This window comes from Mesoplodon mirus (genome assembly GCF_964341445.2).
Source record: "Mesoplodon mirus genome assembly, chromosome: 6".
NCBI classification, from domain to species: domain Eukaryota; kingdom Metazoa; phylum Chordata; class Mammalia; order Artiodactyla; family Ziphiidae; genus Mesoplodon; species Mesoplodon mirus.
Genome location: NC_138982.1, coordinates 27,081,107 through 27,104,444, shown reverse-complemented (window position 1 = coordinate 27,104,444; position 23,338 = coordinate 27,081,107). Strand labels below are relative to the sequence as shown.

The 23,338-nt window shown below is 37.2% G+C and overlaps 1 protein-coding gene across 1 annotated transcript in view; it reads left to right on the top strand.

Moving 5' to 3' along the window:
- The window catches only part of KCNH8 (potassium voltage-gated channel subfamily H member 8), a gene marked incomplete at both ends in the record, with an annotated part of 347,867 nt that extends 324,821 nt beyond the window's left edge, over positions 1-23,046 (top strand). Inside the window, one exon of the mRNA XM_082624208.1 lies at positions 22,348-23,046. Coding sequence (XP_082480334.1) covers positions 22,348-23,046 — 699 coding nt within the window. The remainder of the gene's footprint in view (positions 1-22,347) is intronic.
- Between the last annotated feature and the right edge of the window lie 292 nt (positions 23,047-23,338).

Here is a 23,338-nt window from a genome sequence, read left to right as displayed (position 1 = left end):
TGGTTTTCTCAGGCTGTATGCCCAGTAGTGGGATTGCTGGGTCATATGGTAGTTCTATTTTCAGTTTTTAAAGGGAGTTCTAATGTTTTTGATGCTATTGTAAATGAAATTATTTTCTTAATTTATTTTTGGATTGTTCACTTATAGTGTACGGAAATACACCTGATTTTTGCTTGCTCATCTTGTATCCTGCAACTTTACCAAACATTTTAAATAATTCTAATAATTTGGGGGTGGGTTTTTTGGAAACTTTTTATATTAGATCATGCCATCTAGAAATAGAGATAGTTTTATTTCTCCCTTTCCAATTTAAATGCCTTTTATTACCTTTTCTTCCCTAATTGCCTTGGCTAGAACTTCCAGTACTTCACTGAATAGAAATGGAAAGAAATATCCCTCTCTTGTGCCTCCCCTTGGGAAGGAAATCTTTGTCTTTCACCATTGAATATGATGTTAACTGTGGGTATTTCATAAATTCCCTTTTTCATGTTAAGAGAGTACCCTTGTATCCCTGATTTGTTGAGTGTTTCTATCACAAGGGGATGTTAAATTTTGTCAAATGCTTTTTCTTGCACCTATTGAGATGACAGTGTGTTTGTTTGTTTTTGGTCCTTTATTCTACCGATATGGTATATTATGTTAACTAATGATTTGGGGATGGCAAACTAAACTTGCATTCCTAAAATAAATCTCCCTGGTCATGGTGTAGAATCCCTTTTAAATATTGCTGGATTCAATTTGGTAGTATTTTTTTGCCATCTATATTCATAAATTACTGGTCTACAGTTTTCTTTTTCTTGTGATATCTTTGTCTGGTTTTCATGTCAGAGTAATATTGGTCTCATAAAATGAGTTGGGAAGTGTTCCCTCCTCTTCTATGTTTTTAAATGGTTTGAGAAGAATTGCTATTAATGCTCGCTTAAAGATCTGGTGAAGCCATCTGGTCCTAGGTTTTTCTTTGTGGAAAGTTTTTTGATTCCTAATTTAATCACTTACTTTTATAGGTCTCTTTAGATATTGTATTTCTTCTTGAGTCAGTTTTGGTAGTTTATGTCTTTGTAGAAATTTGTCAAATTCATCTGTTATCTTACTTGTTGGCCTATAGCATTCAAAGTATTTCCTTATGATTCTTTTCATTTCTGTAATGTTGGTAGTAATGTTTCCTCTTTCATTCCTGATTTTAGTAACTTGAGTCATCTCTCTTTTTATTTAGGTGAAGCTTTGTCAATTTTGTTGATATTTTCAAAAAACCAACTTTTGGTTTTGATCATTTTTCTTCATTTCTATTCTCTATTTTCATTGTTTTCTTCTCTAATCCTTATTATTTCCTTCTTCCTGCTTCCTTTGAATTCAGTTCACTTTTCTTTTTCCAGTGCCTTAAGATGAAGTTGATTTTATATCTTTCTTCTTTTTTGATAGGCATTACCATAAATTTCTCCCTAAGCACTGCTTTAACTACATCCCATAAACTTGAGTATGCTGTGTTGTCATTTTAATTTATCTCAAATTATTTTTTAATTTCTCCTGTGATTTCTTCTTTGACCTATTAGCTATTTAGTAATGTGTGATTTAATGTCCACATACTTGAGAATTTTCCAATTTTCTTTATTACTAATTTCTAATTTCATTCCATTATGTTTGAAGAACACACTTTGTATGATTTTAATCCTGTTATGTTTATTTAGGTTTACTTAATGGCATAGCATATGGTCTTACCTGGAGAATGTTCTGTGTGCACTTGAGAAGACTGTGTATTCTACTGTTGTTGGGTGAATATTCTATAGATGTCTGTTATGTCTATGACTATGGGTCTGTGACGTTCAAGTTTTCTATTTCCTTGTTGATCTGCCCAGTTGTTCTATTTATTAGTAAAAATGAGATATTGCATTCTCTAACTACTATTACTGATTGTCTATTTCTCCCTTCAATTTTGACTTTTTTTGCTTCATGTATTTAGGGCTCTTTTGTATATATATATATATATATATATATATATATATATATATATATATATATAATTATTATCATTTCCTGTAAAGTTGACCACCTTTTTTACCAAATGTTTCTTCTTTATCTCTAGTAAAATTTTTAAGTCTATTTTGTCTGATATTAGTATAGCTTTTCCAGCTTTTTTATGGTTGCTCTTTGCATATCTTTTTTCATCCTTCTTCTTTCAACCTACTTGTGTATTTGACTCTAATGTGTATCTTCTGTTGACAGCTTATAGATGTCTTGATTTTTTTATTCAATCTATCAGTATTTACCTTTTGATTAGATGGCTTAATTCATTCATATTTAATATTATTGATATAGTTTGATTTATCTTCTATTTTATTTTTTATTTTCTATTTATCTCCTGTTTGCTTGTTTTCACTTACTAATTGTGGGCTTCTTACATTATCAAATATTCTTTTTTAAGATAAGTTCAAAACACTTATGATGGTTGCTTAATAAAACAGGATTACATAGACCAAGGGGTAGATGTTCCTCACTTACTTTACATAATTCCAAAAACATATATAATACTTGAACATTTTTGTTCCTTCTCAGGTGATTTAAAATAAAACTTAGAGAACAATTCCTCTGTGGTTAAATACATCTGGTATATTTTACTTAAAATTAACTCATATTCTTATAGATGCACATTAGTCATTAGCATACTAAGACTCTATGAATTCTTGCAGTAAAGAAACTAAATTAAGTTATTTTTAGCCTGCACTGACCAAATGAATTTGCTTATGGATCACTTTAATGACAAAATAACTATGAATATTTTGTCTCCCATTAGCATACCTTGGAATAATATGAAAAGCACTGAACTAAGGAAAAGGCCTCTTTCAGATGTTATCCAAAATTCTCATCTTCCTTTTTTACTTTATCTTATTCTGACTTTGGTTTCGCCCCATTTTATATACTAGGATGTATTCAAGTTCTTATTCTGGGTCTCTTTTTCATGTTCCCAGAACATTCTTGATTTTTGTTTTGCACCTGCTTAAAGTTCACTTCAAGTACAGTCTTTACCAATTGATTTCTATAAAGGTTTGTACTTCTCATATGTTGCCCAAAACATATATGTGGATATACACATATATTAACAGAGAGTGAGTGAGTGAGGGAGGGAGATTTATTACAAGGAATTGGGTCATGCAATTAGGAAGATGAGGAGTCACAGATCTGCTGTTGGCAAACTGGAGACCCAGGAGAGCTGATGATGTAGTTCCAGGTCCAATCCAAAGGTCTGAAAACCAATAGTATAAGTCTGTAAGTCCTGGTCCAAAAGTCAGCAGGCTCTAGACCCGAGAAGAGCCTATGTTTCAGTTTGAGTCTGAAGGCAGGAGGAGACTGACGTACCAGATCAATAGTCAGGCAGGAGGAGTTCCCTCTTAGACTTTTTGTTCTATTCAGGTCTTCAATTGATTGAAGGAGGCCCACATACATTAGGGACAATCTGCTTTACTCAGTGTACCAATTCAAATGTTAATCTCATCCAGAAACAGCTTCACAGACACACCCAGAACAATGTTTGCCCAAATGTCTGGGCACCCCATGGCCCAGTTACGTTGGTAAATAAAAACCGTCACATCCACAAAATACCTTCTCTTTGTCAGACCAGTGGCTTTATTTCCAGTTTAAATCATTGGCCTGTTTCAATGTTCAAGCTGCTTGGGTGGGAATAATCCTTTTCCTTCTAATTTTTTAAAAAATATTCCCCTACTGCAAAGATGTTGTGGTTCTTTTTATGAGACAAAATTAAACATTTTCTCAAACTCCAGAATTTAGAAAGTGACTTTTATCTTTTATAACTTCATATATTGTAAGTTATACATATATGTGAGCAGAACCAAAATTTGGGGAAGACCAGCTCTATTCTTGACACCACTACTTTGCTGGGAATCTCACTGAGTGATCTGGAGCCCTTTGTTTCACTGACACATTAGCACACTGTTAAGAGATTGAGAAATCTATGCATATCAACTTGGCCTCTAGAATGTTAGAGTCCAAGTTCTTGTTGCTATGGAGACTGACAAAAAAGCATCTTCTTTTCCGACACGATTGTGTTTGCATCACATTTCATAATTGGATCATAGATCATGTTCTTTAAAAATAGATATTCCAGTTATCTCCCTAGATCCACTATTTTCCTAAGGCTTTAAAGCATCATTTTATAATAGTCACTAAGACTATACGTCCAATTTCAAACTGTGTTTTGTAGCATCGACATCCTTTAACTTCTTTTAATATCTTTTAACTTTCTCATTTGCAACTTCCTCAAAAAAGTCTAGTAACTTTCTCTGAAATATTGAAAGTTCCCATTATTCTCAGATAGGCATTGTTACAGGGTAAAGTGTACTGAGGTAAGAAACAAACTCCAAATCGCATTGGTTCAAATTTATTTCTTGTTCAAGCAAACGCCTAATATTAGTTAGCTCGAGGGGGCACCACTACCTGGAATGTCATTGATTAGCTATGTTCCGTTCGAAGAGCAGAGTGCAGACAATTGTTTTGGCTCAAAAGATATACACATCATTTCTGTTTATATTTCAGTAACTAGAACTAATTCCATTGATACAATTAATTTCAAGAGATAAAAAAGTATAATTTTCTGTGTACTCCAGAAGTAACAGAAAACTAGATACTAGTAAGCACTAGTAATATCTACCACAGCACCCAAACATTAATAGGAAAATTTTGTCTCCTCTTTCCTTTGCTTAAGATTGAACGCCAATATATCCCCAATTAAATGTGTCATACAATAACCAAGCAAACACATACAGGTAATGAAATGTTTTCTGCTAAAAAACAGAGAGAATCTCAGTTGTTTTCTAGGTTATATTTGAGAAACCTACCAGATAAGTTTTAAATTTGTGTCACTAGATCAGTGAAGGCCCTTTCAGTCAAATAAATAGAATAGTAATAACAGGTTGTTCTTTAATTAAGAGTTGCTTTACTTAGATAAACAACAAGGACCTACTATACAGCACAGGGAACTAAATTCAATATCTTGTAATAACCTATAATGGAAAGGAATCTGAAAAAGAATATATAAATATATATGTATATATAACTAAATCACTTTGCTGTACACCTGAGACTAACACAACATTGCAAATCAACTATACTTCAATTAAAAAAGAGTTGCTTTACTACTTTCCTAAATGGCTATGAAAACTCAGGGTTCTATCAGAAATTCACACAAGGAAACCTACATGAGTAATACCCTATGGTAAAGTTATTCTTTAGTCCTCTGAATTGGTGTTATCATTATATCTTTTCATCGACAGTTGATTCAATTGAAACACACTGATAGAATTGCCAGACCATCCCAATATCTGATTGTACAATCTCTTTTCTTCCTCATCATGATCATAAATAGTACTTGACCATCAATTCTCAAAAGCAAGACATAAGCAAAGGCTGTATACTTCACTTTTTGACATAGTAAAACAAAGTCCATTTAAACTGCTGGCAAAACCATTATGCTTTTTCATTTTAATACATATGTATTATTGATATTAGTCTTGCATTTTGTGGACACAGGTTTCTAAACTGGAATATATCCAACTAATTAATGATTTGTAGGACACTTTTTGATTATTTTCCAGTTCTCAAGCCTCTATTCATAGGCAGATTTGTAGCTGTCATGAGAGTTTTACTGATAATAAATAAGTAGATTATTTAAAATAAACCCTCAAGAATAGTGAGGCTCTCTCAAAAGAAAAAAAAATACGCCACTCAAAAGCTTGTCCTGTGAGGTGTAGATTTTAAATGCATATAACTTTTGGAGATCAACTATTTTTGTCCTCTTTGCCTAGGAGTATTTATATATGGGCCTCTTCTCATCTTTGAATAGAGGGACTAAATGGATATGACAGTTATGTGTCCAAGTGAGACCAATGCCACATTCCAAATGAGCAATTTGCGATGAGTTGAATAAAAGGATTATTTACAGGAGTTAGTAGAGTGTACGGAAACCACAAAGGATGGAACAGCCCCTCCCACTCTGGGGCAATGTCAACAGAAGTTCACTACCACTCCTCGGTCTGCGGGGCCAGAGTAGAGAATGATTACAGAATCTTGAGTCAGAGAAAGCTGGATGGAGAAAGCTATGTGACAGGAGCCATGATCTTTCGTTGGTACTATCTGTGACCTGCCCACCTCAACCCTGCAGGGAAGCAGTCAGAGGAACACATGCCCTGACCTCCCTCTCCTGCCTCCCTCTGATTTGATGGTGTTCTTCAATGGCCAAACCCAGCCAGAAGCCAATGAGCCTATTGATGGAGATCATACAAGCCAGCCTCCAAGGGGCAGAGTTGGTTGGAAAGTGGACCTATTTTAGAGATACAAATGGAAATATTTAGTAAAATGAGTTACTATGTACACAAACAATATAGGAAAATTCAAAGGAAATTAACCATTGGTTATTAATTATTCTTTCCTAGAAATTAGCCAGTTGCTGGTAGCTAGTTATTAACTGCCCACTAACTGATAGTTTCAGAATTACTGGTTATTTTTTAAAAACGGACAAGGGTAATCAATCCCATTCCTCCTAAAAGTTTGTAAGTTGATGAAATCTTTCAAAAACATTTAGCTGTGCCATTTTTCATTTCATCGATAGGAAAATTAAGTTCAGTAATTAATCTAATCCAACAACTACAAATGACGTTGGAACTTTTTTTTAGGATCCTAGAGTTGGAAAGGTTGGCAGAAGCCTTTCTCTTTCCTATCCTCTCCTTGCTAACATGAATTTCCCCTTTTTAAAAATGAGAACACCACAGATCTTTTAAAAGGGCTCCAATTCCTTTAACATTCATTCTACCTCCAATCTCCTGTGAATCTCCTTGACTCTTCTACGATGAATCCCAATTCCTAAGTCCCTTTTCTGCATTTCAACACCTGCTTTCCAACTTTGCCATTCAGCATTTGGTTTTATAAAGTTTTATATTATTTTCATGTGCACATTTCTTCCTTCCCCAGATAGAGCACACGACTCCTAAAAACTTGGATTACATCACCAAAAAAATTCTGTGAATTGCTTCAAAATTATTCTTATTATTTTTAAAGTATTCAGACTTCACTGAAGTGCAATAGAGAATGCTCCGTATCTCAAGTAACTCAATGTTCAGAACTAGAAAATAAATAAACATGAACTTGGGGAGGCTTGGATTTTTTTTCAATCTTCTTATTAGAGAACAATAAGGCACCTAGAGAAATGAGGACCAACACTGTCCATTCACTTGTGCACAATTAGAAATGAATACAATATACATAAATCTATATTCAATTAGCCTTTATATGTAAATCAGTTGATTTATATATAAATCAATACTAAATTAGTCAAATTTTCTTTTTGTGCTTATATGACCACAGGATAGGATAGAATTTGAAAAAATCAATTGTTAAAAATAAGGGGTAAAAGAATTGTCCTGAAACAAATAATTATGCAACTTTACCTTCATACTGTTATAGTTTCATAATGTGGTAGAATCATGAAATCTGAGAATTGAGAGCTATGTTAGAGGACACCTACTTTGACTTTTCACTCAGTGTGAGAATTTTCTTTCTGAGGTTACTGGCAAGAAATTATTTTACCTGAATATTTTCTGTAGTAAGAATCTCACCATGCTCCAGAGAAATCTATGGCAATGCTCCCCAGACCTGGCTGTGCTTTCAAATTCTCTGGGAATATATTTTTTACATGATTATAACTATGTTTAATAAATTAATATGTAAAATAATGAATAAATATTTTTAAAATAACCTTTCCTGTAGCCCATCATGGACTGACTCTCAGAACCCCTAGAGTTGGCACTGGGTATCTCTATTTTTAAAAAAATCTCCAAATGTTCCTAATGACAGCAAATAATGCAAACAGTGGCCGACTCCATTTCTCAATTGCTTTAGCTATTAGAAACCTCTTCCCTATATTTAGCTGATATAACTCTGTAAAACCTGTTGCTCATTTTTCCTACTTCTTTTGCTCTTGATTAGAACAGAAAAAGCCACCTAACTGATCATTTTTAATGAAATACTTTAAATTTTGAAGGTAGCTAATCTCTCTCTTCCTCCCTACTCTGTAGCATATCTTCTACTTCTATAAATGTTCTCTCTTCCTTGAAACTTTACTCAAGTGATGTGAGATCCAGACTCTTCATCATCATAATCAACTTCTTTTGCCTCTGCCCCCCACTTAACCCAGTTTCTCAAAGACAATGACAAATGACCCCAGTGTCCTACAGATGATACTTCCAGAACAGAGGTTATTGTCCATCATAATGTTTCAGCTTATAAAAGCACCTTAAGGTCTTGTATTCCTTCTCTCTGTTCAGAAACCGCTTTCACAAGACATCTGCGTGGGCAGCTCTCTCAAGTCTATGCTCAAATGTCAGCTTCCCAATGAGTTCCTCCTTGACCAGCCTTTTTAAAATAGCAGCCTCCTCTCCCCAAATTTACTTCCAAATTTGTTTTCCCTCAAAATCCTATCAAACCCCTACTACACCACATGGTTTATTTATCTACATTTTCATTGTCTCTACCCTTGCCCCCCATTAGAAAGTCAGTTCTAGGAGGACAAGAATCTTTATCTGCTTTTCCCTTTGTTATCGATTGGCACATGGTAGACACATATTTATGGTTGATGAATGAATAAAAGATGCTTGGATTATGCATTATGTCCATTTTAACCATTAAGTATTAGGACATTGAATAGAAAAGGGAAATGGGATTTCAGTTTTGAGTTTGAAGAGACGTTAGAAATTCTGATACGGACATGCTGCTATTGCAGATGAGTAAACTGAGGTCCAGAGAAAATCACACATGCAGCAAGTGATTTGGAAACAAGACCTCAGTCCAGCCCAGGAGGGTTAGCTTTCCAAGCAGACCATCTTTTGTCTCTATTGAAAAGATTTCCTCTCTGAAATATCAGAAGCCTACCTCAAGATGTGAGCCTTTGAGTCCTTAAATTGGCCAGATAGATACTTAAATCTAAGGCTTGATTAAATCGTGGACAGATAATTTTAGGATAGGATAATTTCAGAAAGAGCTTTTCAAGAAAGCCTGATAAAATATACTACATGTTTATTCAAGGGAAATTTATTGATTTCCCATATGTTTTCCCATATATGTTTCCCATGCATGACTATTGCACATGTTAGCATTTTCAAATCTTAAAACAAACAAAAAAAGGAGTGCATAGTAAGGCAAATAAAATGATAAAGAGTGTTAAGGAGAGACAGGGGCTTGGGAAATTCACTGGTAATTTACTGACATTTTCAATGTATTTTTAAAATCAAATCAAATCATTGGTACAAGATACCATTACTACAGTCCTGTGCTGGCCTCAATTGGTGATCTGCAAGTTCACTTTCTAAACTGAATCTCCTTAGCCTTGGAGATGAAGAGTTGTGTTCAAATAACATTTATTAAAGAGTTTCTTAGGGAAATACGTGTTTGTGTTTAAAGCTACAGTACCAGAAACTTGATTGGGGAAGGTGTCTGCCAGTGATTAAAAGAAGACTCTTTCTAGAGCCCTGACACACACTTTAGGTACCATGGCTCCATGAAAGTGTTCTTCTAGACCTCGCTGGGTCGGTCTTTCTCACTGCGACGTTCATTGCTCAGCTGCTCTGAAAGTGAAGAAAGAGTCTCTGCATTAATTCAGTAAGAACCTAACCTCTTGGCAGGCTTTTTTGGATATTGATTGGCAGTGGTTAAAAATGGGTCATTGAAATGTACAATAACAAAAGATAAAGGAGAAACAATTGATGAAAATTAGTTCTTTTTTTTTTTTTTTTTTTTGCGGTACGTGGGCCTCTCACTGTCACGGCCCCTCCCGTTGCAGAGCACAGGTTCCGGACGTGCAGGCTCAGCAGCCAGGGCTCATGGGCCCAGCCGCTCCGCGGCATGTGGGATCTTCCCAGACCGGGGCACGAACCCGTGTCCCCTGCATCAGCAGGCGGACTCTCAACCACTGCGCCACCAGGGAAGCCCTAGTTCTTTTTTTCATGTAAAATATTTGTTTTTTTTTTAAATTAAAGGCACATAGGTGTTGTTATAAAAATAAGACTCTAGTGTGAATACTGAATATTTTGTTTTTCCTTTTTAACCATGAGCTAAACATATAGAAATTTATACAGCAGATATGTAAATAACTATTATTCATATTAGGCAAATAATAACATGTTCCCATGTTTCAGATGTGTTTTAAAGAAATTTAAAACGTTATATCCTTTAAAGGTTTTCTTTCTTATTTCATGAAATGATAGAACTCTAGGGTTAGAAAAGAAATTCAAGAGGAAATTAGAAGTGAGAAAAGAATCACTGTAGAAATTGACTAAATTAGAAGCAACACAAGAGCAAATAAACAAATTTGCCAAAACAGATAGTGAAAAAGAAGGAAAATGTAAAGCATCTAACCTAGATGAAGAAGATTTTTTAGGGAAGGTGACAAATATTTAAGATACACAAAACTGATCGAACATACAAAAAATACAAGTCTCTGAAGAAGAAAGCCAAGTTTAGGCTTTCTACACTAACAAACACTAAAATTGATAATCCAATAAAATTCTCCTGAAATTTTTTTAAATGAAACTACACATTGAAATTATGTGCTATAGTGAAATTACTATACTTTAAAGTAAGAGAAAAAAAATCCTTTGGGCAACTAGCCAAAAAAGATCTTATAAAGGACTTGCAAGGGAAAAATCTAGACTATCATTAGACTTTTAGACAGCAACACTTTATGCAACAAGATGGAATTACATACAAAATATATAAGACTCTTGAGAAATTAAAGTGTAAACTAAGGATTTTTTATTCAGCAAAAATTATCATCAAGTATCAAACTGTTATCAATACGAAAGAACTCAGGGAATATTATTCCCATATACATTTCCTGAAGAATGTCCTAGAGAACAAGATTCAGAGAACCAAGATGACTTGAAAAAAACTGTTGTAGGACAAGTTCATCAGCATTAAATATGTACTTATTTATAGTACCAAATCTAAATGAAAGTCAAATGGGAGAGAGTATACGTTGTCAAGGGCCATATGCCCTGACAATATAAGTATAGCAGAACCATTTTTTAAAGAAGGGAGTGAGGAGGGAATGATAATAGAATATGCCAAAAAAAAATTTAACTGTTTTCAATAATCATAATTTGTCATGTAGACTGTACTGATATCTGAGACTGTTGCATGCGTGATGTGAGGGAGGGTAAAGCAAATGAATGTAGATGCACCTCAGGAATATTGCAGGTTCAGTTCCAGACAACTGCAATAAAACAAATATTAGAATACAGTGAGTCACACAAGTTTTTTGATTTCCCAGTCCATATAAAACTTTTGTTTGCACAATACTGTAGTCTATTAAGTGTGAAATAGCATTATGTCTAAGAAAAAGAATGTACATGCCTTAATTTTAAAACATACTTTATTGCTAAAAAATGCTAACCATTATCTGACAATGCAGGGTTGCCACAAATCTTCAATTTGTAAAACAAAATAAACAGCAAAAAACGCTATATCCATGAAGCATGATAAAGCAGAGTGCAGTAAAATGATGTATGCCTATAATTATGGCATATCCTAATTATGTCATTCTTTGTACCTCAATAACCAGAATTCACAGTGTAGAATAAAGTAGATACAAATATAATATGGAAAAATGTTAAGTAAGAACCCTATAGTCCTGAAATGGAATTAGAAACCCTAGTATGAACTGATGTATTATCATAAACATGCACACAACTCCAAGCTCTTTTAACAGAAAAGGAGTAAAAGCAGTTGCTAGCCTAATAACAGTAAATATTTCTGTGCCTCAAGTATGGCCTTGAAATACAATTTCCCACTAAAGGAAACCAGAGTTTCTTGTATGAATGGCTGTTTCCAATTCTGGGGCATGAAATATACATGATGAGTCTGGAACATCTTTGTGTTCAGAGCACAGCAAGAAAGCTATCAAACCCTGTTAGTATGATGTTCAAAGAACTCAGGAGTCAATATGAAGAGTCTCCCAGTGGCTAAAGATGGGATAATTTGAGCTTAAGTAAAGGTAAGAAATACAATGGATTAAAACACATAAAATAGATAACAAATGCTCCAAGATGGCAGCACAGAAAGCACCTGAATTTCCCTCCTCCAATGGATGATGCACTGTATGTACAGCTACACACAGAATAATTCCCTCTGAGAGAAATGCAGAAACTAGCTGGGTGACTCCTACCCAGCAGGTGAATGAAAAAATGCCCATAGGGAAACAGGTAGGGGCCGCTGAGACACACTTTTGTGTCACACATAAACCCCATCCCTGACATAGCATCAGGCGATCAGGAGGGAACCCCCAACTCGCAGCTTCTCCCTGAGACTGAAGGGTTTGGACCACGCATCTAGTGCCCCCAACTTGTAAGGTTCCTACCTGAGAGATGGGCCCCCCAAACACCTAGCTCTGTAAGCCAATGGGGCTTGTGTTCTGAAGCCCCACGGGACTATAGTAAACAAAGAAGCAGCTTTTAAAGGGCGCAGAAACACCCCCATGGCTATATACCGAGGCTCAGCAAAAACGTCCATCTCTCAGTTTCACCCTCAAAGGGATTGGACTGCATACTTTCCCAGCTGCTGCCTGGGTGTCGATTTCTAATCCGCCTGCATCTAGGTGCTCACTGACGTCGTCTGCTTTGAGACACAGACAGGTCTCAAATTCAGGGAGCCGCTAAGAACAAAGACCTAAACCCTCAATGTGCCACCAAAAATCTGTTAGAAGTAATAAGAGAATTCAGTAAAGTTGCAGGGTACAAAGTCAACATACCAAAATCCTTTGCATTTCCATGGACTAACAATGAACTATCAGAAAGAGAAATTAAGAAAACAACCCCACTCACAATAGTATAAATAGAATAGAATAGAATACCTAGGAATAAAGTTAACCAAGGAGCTACAAGACTTGTATACAGAAAACTACAAAACAGTGTTGAAAGAAAGGAGATCTAAACAAATGAAAAACTCCAACTCTAAACTTGCCAAAGGAATTGAAAAATGTGGGTTAGACTCAATTTTAAGCTCTTACTGAAAGATCAGTATATGAAGAGTTACCCAAAGGGGCTAGATCCATAAGAATAGGAACTATGTCCATAAGAATAGGAATTATTGATCTGACTCTGAGAGCTGGAACCGAGAGCACCACGAGTCCTGAATACGTTAAATCTTGACAAGCACTGCCCTAGGCAATTTGTATTCTGAAAGGAGAGAGACTTTTGTTGGGTGTTCATGATGGCGGTGAGGATACCTTAGCCAGAAAGCAGTTCAGATACTAATCAAACTTTGTCACAGGAAGCAGGAATGGAGACGAGGAAAGCAATCAAAGGGCTGATAAATAATGGATTATCATAGTACAGCTAAAGTAATACAATTGTGTCCAATGACCTGAGCTTGCAGAAATTCAGTGAAACCACTGGAGTAACTACTATCAAGACCATAATTGGTCATTTTGTATTGGTCACGCTAGACTTGTATTCTTCTCTTATTGTAATTTGAGAGGCATCAGATGCACCTGAAAAGCAAAGCCCTGGGTACTATTCCTGTGTGACCTCAGATAAGCCACTTCACCCCCCAACATTCTAGTCTCTCCAGCTGTAGGCAAAGATTTATAACTTTCATCAGTAATGGGCCTGGGATCTTCATTTGTCTGAAATTTATGCAAGTGCAGAGTATGATTATTATTTTAGCTGACAAATAAAAAGACTGTCACTTGTTTTTGAATGGTTTGTGAAGCAAAAGATGCAAGGATGAAATTATGCCGATCGTCTTTTTTGTTTTGCCTGCTGATGGAATTTGATTGAACTTGTCTGAATCTCATGATAAATATGCAACATAACAAAGGATTAAATGAAAGACCATTTAATTACCTGAATCAGAGTTTGTAAAAATGTATATGTGTTCATGGCAGGGGGAGAGGATTGGTGTAATTAGTATCCCTGAATTTAGAAAAATTGTGTCTGGCAGGAAAATGTGTACATGTTTGGCAAAACTTGAGTGACAGGTCAAGAACTCCTCAAGCTAAGAAGATTATATCAACAGATGCATTCCCCATCTGCTCACTGAATGCACAGAAATGGAAATCACATTTTTTCCTCTATCAACTGAAGTTTCGGTTATACTCAGAGGCCATGAATCATACCATACCAATAGCTAAGATTGAGAAATGTAAAATGGGAATAATAGAAGACGAAAGGAAGCTATTTTCTATGTGAAATGAAAGATATTGTCAAAAATGCATTCTGGGCTTCATTATGAAACTCACACTCCTGTTTGCAAAAGGCACAATCCAAAGACACACTAAAAAAGCAAATCTGTGCTTGTACCAAAATGCACATATAAAAGCTGGCCATGCAAGTGTTATTGGGACCACAGGTCACCAACATCACAGATGGATTCTTTAAACCATATAATAACACAATGTTTTGAAAATCTCCTATTTTGATGTGGTGGGGACTTCCATGAAACACCAAGATCATATGAAACATTCTTACCTGCTAGATGCATAGTGATACTTAATTCTGTGTCTTGCAGTGCTATTTAGGGGAGATTGAAGAAAGTTATTTAAGTTCAAATGAAAATAACAAACTCATAGTAAGAAATTAGCCATGAAATTTACCATTTATTAAATTACTCATGTATCAACAAACATTTATAGATGGCAGGATGTGTGTGAGGCCTTGAGCTACTATAAAAATGATAAAGACCACAGTACCTACACCCACCCCTGCCCCACATTGGTCCTTACTCAATTCTTACCAACACCAAGCTGCACATCGTTGCATTTTGGCTCACTCATCCTTTATAGAAAATTCTTAATCCATCTGACTGCAATTTCTCAAACCTTAGACTTAAGGATACAGGATACAGGATCTTCATCAAAATTTTTCAAAAGCTCTGGTTATTGCTGTTACTGTTTGCTACTGGAAAGATCCACACAAGGCAATGCTAAAACGTGGAGACTGTTTCTTCCAATATTAATTATGTAAAAGTGTTAACAGGAATAGTTTGCCTCTCCATGCTGAGGCTGAAGAGGAGTTACAGAGATAACTGGCTTTTATTTTCTTTGGGCTCAGTGTTTCCTGGGTTAGTATTCCCTACCACAAAGTTTCAACTAAGCTTAATGTCTGTGCTGCATTATCAAATCCAGACACCTGAAATTCTGACATAATACCAATCCTGTGGGAAATAAACTTTAACATCCATCATATTATTTAATCGTCACAACAAAGCCCTTGTTGAAATATGACTCAGGAGGATGAGAAGTACTGTCACATGAATGAAACAAATTAAACGTGAAAGGAGAAACCCAGGTACTCTGGAAATGTAGGTGACAGTGATTTATTTCTGCACCAAACAGAAGTTCAGAGGAAACCTGGATATGGCAGAAATAGAAAAATTGTGGCACTTTGTGATTCCCTTCTTAGCAGTATGGTAAGATCAGTGGTTGGATTATCATGGACAGTTGACAAGTCAGTTGTCACACACGTGTTTCTATTCATGATGGGAGATGCTTCTCAAAAGAGTGAACACACTGTCTGGAAACCTTCTAAACAGCAAATGACTTGTCAGTTAAATGCATGGTGTTGGGAGAACAGAGAAGGGAATAGTCTTTAGATGCTCCAAAGTTTTGGCTAGAACACTGAATTACTTGGATACACAGATGGTGTTTTCATCACTTCTTCTTCCTAACAGCTGGGACTTCGGAAGGGCTAGAGAAATCTTGGATGTGAACAATTGCCTACACAGATGGTAATGGTGAACTGGTTTGGCTAACAGTTTTAAATTCCAGACCGATGGATTTCTATCTACTGAAGAATGAGAAGGGAGAGGGAAAAAAACGGGTAAAGAAAGTGTAACTTAATACACAAGTAAAAGAATAATGTGTATTAAGTTATGCTTTCTTTATCTTCCATATTTGGAAGTAGAAATAATCAGAAGGCCACATCTAAAATAGCCATGAAGGGACTTCCCTGGTGGCGCAGTGTTTAAGAATCTGCCTGCCAATGCTGGAGACATGGGTTCGAGCCCTGGTCCAGGAAGACTCCACACGCCACGGAGCAACTAAGCCCGTGCACCACAACTACTGAGCCTGTGCTCTAGAGTGTGTGTGCCACAACTACTGAAGCTGGTGTGCCTAGAGCCTGAGCTCCACAACAAGAGAAGCCACCACAATGAGAAGCCTGTGCACTGCAACTAAGTAGGTCCTGCTCACCTCAACTAGAGAAAGCCCACGTGTAGCAATGAAGTCCCAATGCAGCCAAAAATTAATTAATTAATTAATTAAAATAAATAAATAAAATAGCCATGAAGGGTGGCAACTAGGGATGCAAAAAGCTTTGCCAAAGTTCAGCTGATAAAACAACTCTGACTAACTTAATTGAATTTGTCACTTGGCACGCACCATGTACTAATGAGATATGGGAGTCAGTAAACAGGGGAAATTTCCCCAGGGAACCAAAACTACCCACAGAAATCAAGTTTATGCTGGGACAAGTTACAGAGCAGCAAGATAAATAGCAGAAGTCTTGGCCAAAAGAGACCTATATCTACAGTTATGAAGGAAACACATTAAAATAAAAGGGATTCTTAGTTGTGGAAATGCCACCTGCTCTTTAAAACTGGGAAACACCCAAGGATTTGATTCAGGAAATTTATATGCAAAACTTTAACCATCATAATACCTACTTTTAACATATTTACTTGGGGTGAAGAGCTCGAGTTACAGATTTCCCAACATAATTTTGTAGTAGGAATCTTTCCCCCATGATGGTTATGGTAAAATCATGAGATAACATAAAATAAAAATTGAAAGCAATATGAGTACCAAGCCCTTCAAAATGGCAGGAATTGCATTCATTTATACATTCAAGATTTACTGAGTGCATGTTGTGTTCTAGGCATTGCCCAGAGTCCAGGAGACACTGAGGTAAATAATAACTTCTACCCTCATGGAACTCAGAGCCTGGTTGGGACAGACAGTCCTATCGATGCTCAAACTGCTCTTTGAGTATCAATGAGCTGTCAGGAAAAAGCTCTTCAGAGGAAATGAGGGATTAGATGTTTGAAGGAAGAGAAACTTACTAGGCAGAAATGGGCCGAGGAGAAGAGACCCCAGTCAGAGGTACAGCCTTCACAAGGGCAGTGTGATTTGACCCCCACTATATTCAGACTGATGGTATGCAAGGGGGAAAATGCAGGAAACGGACTATTAAAAAACCAAGTGGGGGTGCTATTCACAATAGCCAAGACATGGAAGCAACCCAAATGTCCATCGACAGATGAATGGTTAAAGAAGATGTGGTACATATATACAATGGAATACTACTCAGCCATAAAAAAGAATGAAATAATGCCATATGCACCAACATGGATGGACCTAGAGATGACCATACTAAGTGAAGTCAGACAGAGAAAGATAAATATATGCTATCACTTAAATGCCGAATCTAAAAATATGATACAAATGAACTTATTTACAAAACAGAAATAGACCCACAGACATAGAAAACAAACTTATGATTACCAGGGGGGAAAGGGAGAGGAGGGACACATTAGGAGTTTGGTATTAACATATATACACTACTATAAAACAGGTAACCAACAAGGACCTACTGTAGAGCACAGGGAGCTCTACTCAATGTTTTGTAATCACCAATAAGGGAAAAGAATCTGAAATATATATATATATAGATGTATAATTGAATCACTTTTGTACACCTGAAACTAACACGACATTGTAAATCATACTTCAATTTTAAAAAATTAAATTAATGATAAAAAAAAAACCAAGTGGGACTTGTGAAGGGCTTCGTAATACCTGCTCTGTTTTCTAATATGAGTGACAGAAGACATTTAAAAAGTGTAAACAGTTGTTGAAGTAAATGGGAAAATCTTGGTTCATTGGATCCAAATGATTTTTTGTTTTTATTGACCTATCTCTGCAGCATTCTGGGTTTATGTTGTATTTTGAAGACATCTCTTTAAGTGGGCAGACAGTGCCTTGTTCATAGGTAGTTCCAACAACCTTTTTTAGCAAATGCCCATCTTCTTAACTGTGCTGTGAAAAAGCGTTGAATCCCACCCCCCGTAGAAAGTAGACTGCATTCTCTGCTTTCTACATTCGATTAAGAATAAAGCCTTTCGTGTTTTAGAATGAATTTGTCAGCAAGGCGAACAGGAAGCAGTAAACAAAAGTGCTGTGAAACTTTACTCTCTGTGGCAGTATGTTGTCACCTTCAGTGACACCAGAGTCCCTACCCTAAGGAGATGCCATCTCTCCTGTGGCAGCTGGCTTTGCCCTTACAAAGGGAGAGATCCCTTACCTAATAAGGATTAATTCCCTATGCAGCCTTAATAAGGGGCAGGGGTATGTCCCCAGTGCCACAGTGTCGGAAATCTTCCCTGATGTAAATTGAACATTACCCTCTAGAGCTAAAGAAAGCTCTATTTCCTTGGGTTCTTTACTCCGCTTAGTTCAAGCTAATATAGTAATTTTGTTTTCTGAAAATGTTAATGCTATTTACATTCCTGGAGCTAGGCAAGACTCTGGAGTCCCATTCAAAGTTCATGGCCTCAAAGTTATGGTAAATGCTCAGGAGAAGTTCAGTGCCAAGAACGTGGCCTTGGAAAGGTATTTCAACCATAGGAAAATATCTGTTTCTTTTGAAAGCTAGAAAATAATAGTTCATCAGTAATATGGCTATTAACATATTGCCCACTTCCAGATTTTCCCTTATTACAAACCCTTTTCTTTTTAAAAGCATATGTTGTCTTATTTATTTATTTAGTTAGTTAGTTAGTTAGTTAGTTAGTTATGGCTGCGTTGGCTGCAGCGAGCAGGGCCTACTCTTAGTTGCAGACTTCTCATTGCGGTGGCTTCTCTTGTGGAGCACGGGCTCTAGGCGCGCAGGCTCAGTAGTTGTGGCGCATGGGCTTAGTTGCTCCGTGGCCTGTGGGATCTTCCCAGACCAGGGCTCGAACCTGTGTCCCCATCATTGGCAGGCGGATTGTTAACCACCGGGCCACCAGGGACGTCACTGTACAAACTTTTTTGGTCTTGTTCCATTCATATAATTTGCTGTGAAGAAATTTTACTGTCTCCTATTTTTTTAGAGATACTATTTACTTATTTGATGTTGAATTACCATTTCAGACAACTTTTTTTTTAATTTTATTTTTAATTACAATGTATTAGTTTCAGGTGTACAGCAAAGTGATTCAGTTATACATACATATATATGTATATGTGTGTGTGTATATATATATATATATATATATATATATAGAGAGAGAGAGAGAGAGAGAGAGAGAGAGTCTTTTTCAGATTCTTTTCCTTTATAGGTTATTATAAGATATTGAGTATAGTTCCCTGTGCTCTACAGTAGGCCCTTGTTGTTTATTTTATATACAGTAGTGTGTATACGTTAATCTCAAGCTCCTAATTTATCCCCCCCCATCCTTCCCCTTTGGTAACCATAAATTTGTTTTCTATGTCTGTGAGTCTCTTTCTGTTTTGTGTATAAGTTGGACCTAGAGACTATCATACTAAGTGAAGTAAGTCAGACAAAGACAAATATCATATGACATCGCTTATATGTGAAATCAAAAAGAAAAACTGAACCCATTTCAGACAACTTTTACACGAGGCTCCTTTTTGTATCATCCGTGCTCTTCACAAATTCTGACCACATTAGCAAAAATCTCTCAACTCTTAAGCAATGTCTTCTCTAATATACTGTAATAGAGCACCAAAAGTAGAAGGCTCGAATTCCAGACTAACAACTGTCATTCATGAAATGAGACCTTAAAATGTCATTTAACTTCTGTGCCTTAGTGTCCCCACTTTACAGGTGTGTCCCTGCTGATCTTAGTGTTGTTTGGAGATCCAATAGGGAAAACGGACCTAAAAGCCTGTTGTATTATAAATTTACTCATTTATTGGATAACATAATTGTTGCTGTGTCTAAAATGCAAAGTTGTGCTTCAAAGATTATGTTTTTATTCAATGCTAAGGCTGACTGAAAGCATTCTTACTGGGAGCTAAACCCTGGTGAATTTGATACAGGCATTAACTTAGACAACCTACAGGAAGGGGGCGGTTAATATATCCTTCAAACATCTCATTTAGTATCAACTTTCTCTTCTGAAATTTTGATAGAAGGGCTAATCAACTCAAGATAGAACCCCTGGGTGCATGTCTGCTGTGCTGAGATCCAGAGATGATTTGTGTCACCCGTGTACTTTAGAATTGAGTTTTGGCAAGTTATGAAATTGACAACCTGCAGTGAAAATTTCAAAACACATAGACTCTTTCTCAGATTCACTGTTTCACTTTTTAAATGTGAGTCTCAGAGATATCTTTTTGTCGCCAAAAGTTTTAGATCTGCTGAAAAGCCTGGGCAAGTATTTGATAGGATCCCTCGAGTTCCATGCTAGCAGCAAGACAGAAATAGTTTTGGCCTGGCAATTTCAAGGCAGGTGTTACCCGTTGGTTGCCTGAACCATGGAAAAACCTCCCTCTGGTCTTAAAAATGCCTGATTTGAGTGACACTATCTCCTGATGGGCCTACCATGGAGAATTAGTTTCAGAATGCACTTCTAGGAAGTGGACTGAATGAAGTTACTGGATGAATTAGGAATGTATACTTAAATATTGAAAAAAGTCTGCCCAAAACAGCAATCTTCATTTTGGTTTCACTGAAACTGAACTGCCCTTTTGTCTTGTTTTGTTTTGGTTTTTTTCTGATGGTATTTAGCCAGTGGGTTCAGCTGCTTATATGGGAGATTGTGGTTCATGATAGTTAAATCAGGGCATGGGAAGTCCTTTATAAAATACAGTCTTATAGCAATGAAGGCAAAATATTACACTATGTGTTAGTGTTATGGATCTAACCAAAGACTAGAAAATATATGTGTGACCTGCTTTCTGAAATATAGGTTTTCCTCACTTTGAAGAATAGAAACCATCCAGAAAAGCTGGATATAAGTCTAGTTAAATTTTCTGGTGGTCATCCATGGTTAAAAAAGTGATGTGGTTGTTAGGAAAATAAATCCTCCAGTGAATTATAGTATTGGTTTAAGTGTAAAGCAGATAATGAAGACTCTTCAGTGGTTCTTGCGAGTTTGAGGGTCATGTCTCCCTTGAAAGTCTTATACAAACTAAATGTCTCACCTAGAAAAGTGAATAAAGGGCACACTGCACAGTTGGGGTTGTAATTCCGTGGGGCTCCATTTCGCTGATGGACCCCAGTCCTCCAAGGTTCCCCACAGTGCTTATGTGGAGTGACCCACCTTGAAGATCTTTTCGTTTCTAACTCTCATTTTGCAGCTTCCCTTTTTCTATAGACAAATCCTAGCAAATCTGTTGTGAGTTCTTTCTTACCACCCTCCCTACTCTTGAAGGCCAGTATGTCTCTGAATAAGTGTTGATCTTGACCAGAAATGGCAGGAGTGAGAGCCGTCATTTACTGGGTGTCTAACCTGGGCAGGCAGTGTGCTGAATGCGTTATATACAATAATACTCACGTCTCCACATTGTTTTGAGGTGTCTTGGATGGTGGGTGTGCACCACGGAGCATCCCGCTGACTCAGAGGAAGGGAAGAAAAAGACACTGTCTGTATTTCAGAGATACAAGAGATGATGGACCCACACTTCTAATTTTGTCCAGGAACCCCCAAATCACTGATTAAGAATGTCAGACCTGAGACAAATAGCATATGATATCACATATGTGAAATCTAAAAAAATGATACAAATGAACCTATTTACAAAACAGAAATAGATTCACAGTCATAGGAAACAAATTTGTGGTTATCAAAGGGGCAACAGGGGAGATAAATTAGGAGTTTGGGACTGACATATACACACTACTGTATATAAAATAGGTAATCAACAAGGACCTACTGTATAGCACAGGGAACTCTATTCAATATTTTGTAATAACCTATAAGGGAAAAGAATCTGAAAAGGAGTATATATATATATATATATATATATATATATATATATATATCTGAATCACTGCTGTCCACCTGAAGCATTATAAATCAACAATACTTCAATTAAAAAATGTATGTAAAATTTTTTTTAAAAAGAAGGGCAGACTACGTGTGTCTCTCTAGGTTCCCTCAGAATGAGAGGATGGCTTTAGATCAGGTGCTCAGCCTCCCCATTCACCCTTTGGGCTTGGCTGGAGTTGGAGGTGAAGCAGCCTTCCAGACCTTCTTACTGAGAAATCTCACTTCCCTTCCTCACTGCTCTGAAATCACTGCTGTGCTCCTCTGACTGCTGCCTTTTGCTTTGCTTTGTCCACACAGGTAACGACACTGACTCAGGAGGTGTCCCAGTTAGGTAAAGACATGAGGACTGTGATGCAACTTCTAGAACATGTCGTGTCCCCCCAGCAGCCCGCTCGGTTTTGCTCTCTGCACACCACCTCTGTGTGCCCCTCCAGCTTACAGACCAGGATGACCTGGAGCACGCACCAACCCTGTCTACACTTGCAAGCAGGCGGAGCGGCTTATACCCAAGCCCAGCTTTGTCATGGGAATGTCACCCCTGACATATGGAGTGTGGACCCCTCCTCTGTGGGGAGCAGCCCCCAGAGAACTGGCGTTTACGAGCAAAATCCTGCAGGCAGTGAACTGTATCATTCTCCGAACCTTGATTATTCACCTGCCCACTACCAGGTCGTCCAAGAAGGTCATTTGCAGTTTTTAAGGTGCATCTCTCCACAGTCAGACACTACGCTGATGCCTCTGCAGTCCATCTCGGCCACTCTCTCGTCCTCTGTCTGCTCCTCCTCAGAAACATCTTTGCACCTGGTTCTCCCAAGCAGATCGGAGGAGGGCAGCTTGGGCCAAGGAGCCATGAGTTCCTTCAGTCTGGAAAACCTGCCAGGATCTTGGGACCGGGAAGGAAGGACATCCGTCTCTACTGAGCCCTCGGAGAACTTTCCACTGGAAGTTGTTGCAAGCCCCGCAGAAGTGAAAGATACTAAAGCCATAAACGTATGACATTAGGGCACGTGAGGCAGCCACCAGTTTCAGCTCCATCACTGCATGACAGCCCTGGTTTGCCTTTCTTGCCTCTGGCAGCGTGAAGACTGGGCAAGGCTGGGAGACCTGTGGAAGAGAGGATCCGGGGAAAGGCAGAACCACCTCCAGACTGTAGCAGACACTTCCTGGATCCTAGAAACAAAACAGGAACATTTTCCTGTACAGGCATTAACTTCCTGGTCTGTTTGACAGACTTTGGTAAAAGTCCAAAGACCCTGAGGGTCTGAGCAGCTAGAAGTCCCAGACAAAG